This window comes from Lolium rigidum, chromosome 1 (assembly GCF_022539505.1).
Source record: "Lolium rigidum isolate FL_2022 chromosome 1, APGP_CSIRO_Lrig_0.1, whole genome shotgun sequence".
Classification (NCBI taxonomy): Eukaryota; Viridiplantae; Streptophyta; class Magnoliopsida; order Poales; family Poaceae; genus Lolium; species Lolium rigidum.
The window spans coordinates 45,058,532-45,066,272 of NC_061508.1; the positions used below are offsets into that span (position 1 = coordinate 45,058,532).

Below are 7,741 nucleotides of genomic sequence, written 5' to 3' on the forward strand. Positions count from 1 at the left end.
GCGCGTTAATACGCATGTTTAATCACGCATGTCTGACCGGACGGAGTAGTAATTTTGCGCATTTAATTGACGGATTTAATTCCGTCCGGTCAATTCCTTTTTTTGACAGTGTCCTATTTTGTCACTGTTTTTAGTTTCTATTTTTTGACCAGGATTCCTTTTTTCTCAGTTCTCTTTACACAATTCCCTTTTATCAATTATTTTTATTTTTTCTATTTTTTATATCTACTTTTGTATATAAATTCATGTTATTTGGACTAATTTTTTTAATTCCCTTTTTCGGGCTAGTGGTTTTAGAGGCGATAATAACGGGTGGGGAAACCACTTGCAACTCAAATAAACTACCACTTGCAACTTAAATGAACTACTACTTTCCACTCAAATAAACTATTACTTTTGAGGTCGATAATTTTTCACATTTACCATTGATAAATAGCGGGCAGAGGAGTTCATAAATTTGAGAGCAAAAATTGCCAAAACAATTTCAAAAATATAATTAGCTTTTTGGGTTGATAAATTTTCATATTTATCGTTGATAAATAACTGACAAAAGGTTTGATAAATTGTGAGGTAAAAATATCCGAAAAATATTCTAAATAAAATTAGGTTTTCGGGTCGATAAATTTTCATATTTACCATTGATAAATAACGGGTGGAGGGGTTGATAAATTGTGTGCTAAAATGTTTCTAAAATATTCTAAATGAAATTACATTTTCGGGTTTTTAACTCTTCACATTTACCGTTGCTAAATAACGAACAAAGGGGGAAAAGCCCCAGTTGAACCTGGGTGCACGTGAACCCAGGTTGGAAATGCATTTTCGAAATGTGAAAAAATTCTGAAATAAAAATATCGCGGTACGTATGTATGTTCCATTTGTGCGTAGAAAGTTTTCGCGGAGAAACCACTTTTTTATTTCAGAATCTAAAAAATACAAAATACGTCACATATGTACTGCTATATAGCCCTGTAAAATTTCACTTTTTTGCCGAGACAAAATAAAATATTTTTTCAGAACGAAACTCATGTCTAGGGCACATGTTTGAGATCATCTTTGCAATCATTTTGTGTTTCGATTTTTGAAACATGTTTTGACATCACAAACCCATTTTTGAAAAAGTGGGTTCACATACACTCAGGTTCACAAAAGTCGGTCTCACAAAGGGGTTGATAAATTGTGAGCTAATAATATTCCCAAAAATATTCTAAATAAAATTAGCATTTTGGGTCGATAAATTTTCAAATTTATCGTTGATAAATAATAGGTAGAGGGGTTGATAAATTGTGAGTTAAAAATGTTCCCAAAATATTCGAGTTGACATTTAGCTTCTTGGCTCGATAACTTTTCAGATTTACCGTTGATATATAACGGCAAGAGGGATTGATAAATTGTAAGCTAAAAAATTCGATAAATATCTAAATGAAATTAGCTTTTTGGGTCCATTATTTTTCACATTTATCGTTGATAAATAATGGGCAGAGGGGTTGCTAAAGTGTGAGATAAAAATGTTTCCAAAATATTTAAATAAATTATCTTTTTGGATCGAGAACTTTTAACATTTACCATTATTTATAAATAACGGATATATGGATTGATAAATTGTAAGCTAAAAAAGTTCATAGAACATTCTAAATAAAATTTGTTTTTTTTTTTGGATTGGTACGTTTTTAAATTTACGGTTGATAATTAACGTATTTCAGGGTTGATAACTTTTAGCCCGAAAAAAAAAGTTGTCGAAACATATTAACATGGGTGATAGTTTTGAAGATCTCGTCGAGACGAGTTCATTAGTGAAAACGTATTTTAAATTAAAGTTATCATTTGGGAGATAAAACATTTTGAATTTTAGAGTTAAGAAAGATTCTCGATGACATCATTCTTTTTGTCTCGTAGCGAATGCATGTAATTTTTTTCATAAATAGCAAATTTAGTCAAACAATTGGTAGACAAGCAAATATTTTGGCTAATAACATGTGAGCTAAAAAAATACGTCAAAATATTTCAAATAAAGTTAACTTTGGGGGTTGATAATTTTATACATTTACCGTTGATCACTCAAGTACAGGAGGGTTGATTATTCAAATTGAGAGGGTTGATAACTTTTAGCTAAAAAAAAATTTGTCGAAACATATTAACATCGGTGCTAGTTTTGAAGATCTCGTCGAGACAGATTTATTGGTGAAAGCGAATCTTAATTTAAAGTTGTCGTTTGAAAGTTAAAACATTTTGAATTTTCAAATTATTACTGTTTGTCACTTTATTGAATATAATACAAAACTTGGCAGTCTCCGAATTTCACACGAAATGATGGTGGGTCAGCTGGTTAGCTCCGCATTCCAACTGCGCGCGCACCCACGAGATTTTGGGTTCGATTCCCACCGGCGGACATTCCCGAAATGGAAATAGCTAAAATAATTCGGTTTCCTTTCTCGGAAAGGTGGGGCTGTCGGGAATCGACCGCTTAAGTAGGATGCAACGGTCGACCGCTAGGTAGGGTCGCCCGATATAAAAGGCTATAGCGGGCTAAATCCTTATAGCGATTTTTGTAAAAAGTCGATAAAAAATATAAATTTTAGTCAACATATATTTATATATAGTAATAAATAATTTATATATGTATACATATTAACAAAGTAACATAAGAGAGATACGAATAACAATACATTTTGTCCACATATTACAATATTAACTAGCAACAACATATGATAGAAGGGGAAAGTGAGGATTTTGAGAATATGGTTAGCTTCCTGGTTGATTTTGGATGAGAAATAAGGCCGTGGTAGAAAATTTGGATCCAGATTTTGGACCGCTAAGTGGGAAGCTTAGCAGCTAAGAGGCTAAACTGGGGCTAAATCAATTTAATGGGGCTATTAACGGCTATTTTTGTTTTAGCTTATATGGCTTTAGCCTCTTGAAAGGATTAACCGGGCTAGCCGACTTCGTGAGGAGTACCAACGCGCACATACACATCTCACATCTATATATAGCACACACATAGAAGCACACAAACATAAGTGCAAATTAAGCTTAAATAACTGTGCATGCAATGGAGGTTGTAGTGCTCCTCACTATCGTCTTCTGCCTATCCATAGTTCTCCGGCGAAGTATTAGACGGCATCGTGCTCAGACGACATTTCACCAGATCGTCGACACCGCTGCCGCTCACCGCGCGCTCAACGAGAAAGCTAACGCCTTCTCGAACCGTCCCGCCGCGATCTTCCCGGTGGTTCTGGCCACCGGGCTCCGCGGCCAACGGAACGAGAACATAACCACGGTGAACTACGGCTCGCACTGGCGCGCGCTCCGGTGCAACCTCACAGCCAAGATATTACATCCCTCACGCCTAATTTTCCTCGCCCCAATTCAACGTGAGGCCACCCAGGCCCTCGTCGCCGACCTGTCTGCACAGGTCTGGGTGGCCGGCAAGGTGGTTGCCATCCGCGAACCCATCAATGCCGCAGTGTTCGGGCTGGTCGCGCGCCTGTGCTTCGGCGACGGTGTCGACGGGCGCCAAATTCGCGCAATGGAGCTCGTGATACAGGATTTCATCGTCTCCATGGGGGAGCTCAACCCCGTGTTCGACGGCTCGACGATGTGCAAGATCATGAACTGGAGGCGGCTTGGCCGGCTTTTTGCCTTCCTCGGCCGGCAGACCAAGCTGTTCTTGCCGCTTATCAACGCCCGGCGGCAGCCTGATTCTCGAGTCTGCAGCGCCGGCGGCATCGTCGATCCGTACGTCGACTCGCTACTTGATCTACGCGTCCCAGACAGTGGCGCCGGCCGGCGGGCGCTCCGAGACGAAGAGCTCGTGAGCCTTGTCTCGGAGTTCCTCGGCGCCGGCTCGGGGTCGGTCGTGGCCTGTTTGGAGTGGACGCTCGCGCACCTCGTGGACCAGCCCGACATCATGGACAAGCTGCGCCGCGAGATCGATGGTGAGACCAATGCAGGCGGCGGTGTGCTCTCTACTAGGAGCCTCCGCAGCATGCCTTACCTGAACGCCGTGGTACTCGAGAGCCTCCGCATGCACCCGCCGGTGCCGTTCATCTTACGAGGCGTCCATGGCGAGGGCGCCGCCGCTGTTGGCGCGACCACCATGCCGATGCCGTCCGACGGCTTGAGGGTGCAATTCGTTGCAGGTAAGATTGGACGAGACAGTAAGATGTGGACTGATCCCGATGAGTTTCGGCCGGAGCGGTTCTTGACCGGAGGCGAGGCGGAGGGCGTCGGCCCAATGCCAGGGCCAAAGGAGATCAGGATGATGCCGTTCGGCGCGGCGCACAGGCACTGTCCCGGCACGAGCCAGGCGATGGTGCACATCAAGTGCTTCCTGGCTGCACTCGTGCGTGAGTTCGACTGGGCGCCGTCGGCGGAGGATTGCGTCGGCGGCGTTGACCTGACGGAGCTAGACGGGTTCTTCAAGGTGATGAAGAAGCCGCTCTCTGTGCATGTTACACGACGCACTTGTGCCGTGTAGTGTCATGTGTGCACGTCTGGTTTGCTCTGCCTTTTCTATTTGCAAACGGTGAAACATGCTTACCATAAGATCACATGGTATGGTAAGGCATGTTAAGTTGTTGCAAGTCACAAAGTTTATGAATCTCGATGCAATCCTATAGTTTTGGGATGTACCAAGAATAATAATAAGCAAAAAAATGTAAACATTTATTTACTCGAGGGTTATATATCTATGTCGTATGTCGACTAAGATTTCAATTTCTATGGATTTCGTTAATAAAAGGACACATCTACAGCATCTATTTACCCGAGGGTTAATAAGCAAAAAATGTAAACATTTACCCGAGGGTTGTATATCTATGTCGTACGTCGACTTAGAGCATCTCCAACAGGTGCTGTATCCAGCGATGTATCCAAAAAAGCGACTAGTTTAGCGCGTGAGAGGCGTAAATTGTTGCTCCAACAGATGCTGTAACCGGTGTTGTAAAGTGGAGCGCGCTGCAAAAACGCTATCTTGTGCACTATATTTAGCGCGCCGGAAAGAGCGCGATGTAGAAATCGCGCGCAGAAACAACTACCCAGTTTTACAGCTCCAAAATTTAGAGCTTCTGCCGGAGGAAAATATGGCCTGACGCGCTAAACACTGATAGAGCGCGCTGCAAAGTGCTTTTACAGCGCCAAAATTTAGCGCGGCTGTCGGATGCTCTTAGTCCAGCCCAGTCCTCGGACCAATATAATGTTTGCCTATTTAGGGCATCTCGGAGCGACGCATTTTATTGTCCACGAGCGTCCGCTTGCGTCGTGTCATGGACACGAAAATGACCGTTTTCGTCCGCGCGTCTGTTTGCGTCTGGGATGGCTCCAGCGGGGCGACGCATTTTTTTACTTGTTTTTTTTCCTCTTCTCCATTTAAACATAGTTCCAAACATTACATATTGGAACATGGTTTTACACAAACTAATACATAGTTTGAACCATAGTTGACATAAATAAAAACATTCTAAAAAAATAAAAACCACTTGTGTTGATTTCCGTATGTTCGCTGCCAAGAAAGAACACTCGAGGGCACACCCTGTCACCCAAACTGGAAAATCTAGCTGGTGACGGTGCCCCTGTTGGTTCTTCCGAGGAAGAACAACCAGAAACCTTCACTGCTGGCTTCAACTGGCCCGTAGCCATATTCGCTGCAAAGAAAGAACACTCTAAATTCTAACGATCGGTGCTCGAGCCGGATTCGCCGGTATGGTAGTGCATGCGGAACGCTGTGTCGTCGAACACCTTGACGATCATCTCGCCATCCCCCTCGTAGAGGAAGGTGAGCTGGCGGCCAGGCTCGAGCGCGAGGTCGTGGGCAAACTTGTCCCACCCCGTGTGGAGATACATCTTGCCCTGCCCGTCGAGCAAGACCTCGACAGTCCATCGGAAGAAGTTGGAGCTGGCCTCCAGTAGCTGCAAGTGCGCCGGATCGATGCCATCGACGAACTTGTCCGGGAGCCGCTTGATGCCGAGTGGGTCGTCGTTGATGCGGAGGAGGAACTCGAAGCAGCGGTCATCCTGCAAAGACGAGGAGGACGCAGGCGACGGCGAGCGTGGGGTCGTAGCTGCTCCACCACGGCGGCCCTGCCCCGGCCCCAGGGGCGCCCAGGCCCACGGCCTCGACCGCCTCGCCGGTCACCAGGACCCGCCATGTATTTTTTCACGGGTCTGGTTGCGTCGCATGAAGAGCTAGACGGCGCTACGGTGGAGCTTGTGGTGGCTAGGGTTTGTTTGGAGGAGTGGATAAGGAAGAAGAACGCACGCCCTCTTTATATAGGCCAGAGGCAGGCGACGGCCGCGGGACGCGTGGCGTCGCCATTACTGCGTTGGCGGAGGTCGGCGGCGGCCGCTCGGCAGCCGAGGCATCGCTATTAACGTGGCGCAGACTGCCGAAGCGACGAGCGGCGGCAATCGCTGGCGCGCCTGAGAAGACGCATCGACGCAGGGTCGCTGCCAGGCGGGCCCGACGAAACATCCGCCAGACACGAGCGGACACTTTACGTCGAGCCGCATCCGCAGAGCCGCATCCGAGACGCATATTTGGGCTAGGTTTGCGTCGCCGTGGACGGTCCGGTCACTTTACGTCATCCCGCTGGAGATGATACCAGGTGAATTTTTCGCCCGACGGACGCAAACGATCGCTCGTTTCCGTCGTCCCGTTGGAGATGCCCTTACAGTATAAATTTGTTAACTCCCGGTTAGGCGGTAACTACGTTAGAGCTCAATCGATTTTTTTTCTTCCAAGAATCGAGCGATAGGATTTGTTGCTTAATTTTGTAGCCACAGTTTGCTTCTCAATTAGTTTTGTTGGGCCGGCCCATTTGGTGTTGGTGTTTTTAACTTCTATACGCTTCAGGTTGAAACGTACAGATCAATACACTTGAACGATTTTTCTCGGTTGGTATTATACCACCTAGGTGTGCAATTGCAGAGGTATGCAATTATACGTATATATGCAATTGCAGACATATATGAGTAATTACACACAGACATTTAATTATTTGTATGTGTACGATTGCTGATGTATATGTATAATTGCATGTGGACGTGTAATTGTGTAATTACACATATGTGTGTAATTGCAACTATGTGTGTAATTACTCACGGATCTGTAATCTCGCGCAATTTTAAATATATATAATGTTTTCTATTTTTATGTGTAGTTACATATAGATGTGCAAATGCGTATATTTGTGTATATTTGTGTAATTGAAAACTCTTGACATATTTTATGTGTTTAGACGTAGATGTGTAGTTAAAAACACACGTGCAATTACATATGTGCACGCAATTACATATGGATATGTAATTGCATATATATGTGTAAGGGATTTGCTACTTTTCAGCTAGCTGAGAACTAACTTTGTGCTCAGTCAAGTACCATTTGATTTGTATCATGATTTGTGCTAATCATGAGTCACAATATGAGTTGCAACATAGATTTGATGACATCATCTAACTGAGAACGGAGATAGTTCACCCTGTGTCATTATAAACTCTGTATAATATTTTTTTAGATTTTATCTCTTTTTACTTTTATGGTAAAGTGTACTTGTAATTACCTATTGGAAAAAAACCTAAGAAGGAAAAAGCTCGAAGGATCTCTCATTAATCGCTGCTGACATAATTGGTCCAGAATTAACATAATTCCCGGCCCATCGTGAGCTAAGCGCGTTTAATTTCCTTTCAAATCCTGTTTACTTCTAAACTTGCACTTCTCCTTGAGGATCTGTAACAACAACGCCAAGTG

At 44.0% G+C, this 7,741-nt stretch overlaps 1 protein-coding gene across 1 annotated transcript; it reads left to right on the forward strand.

The window, feature by feature from the left end:
• Nucleotides 1-3,046: 3,046 nt before the first annotated feature.
• On the forward strand, nucleotides 3,047-4,474 carry LOC124707415 (cytochrome P450 89A2-like). The gene has a single exon (XM_047239070.1). It carries the CDS (start codon nucleotides 3,047-3,049, stop codon nucleotides 4,472-4,474), a length of 1,428 nt encoding a protein of 475 aa, XP_047095026.1.
• The last annotated feature ends 3,267 nt before the right edge of the window (nucleotides 4,475-7,741 follow it).

Coding starts and splice junctions, on each gene's coding strand:
- LOC124707415 (XM_047239070.1), top strand. CDS start 3,047: ATGGAGGTTGTAGTGCTCCTCACTATCGTCTTCTGCCTATCCATAGTT.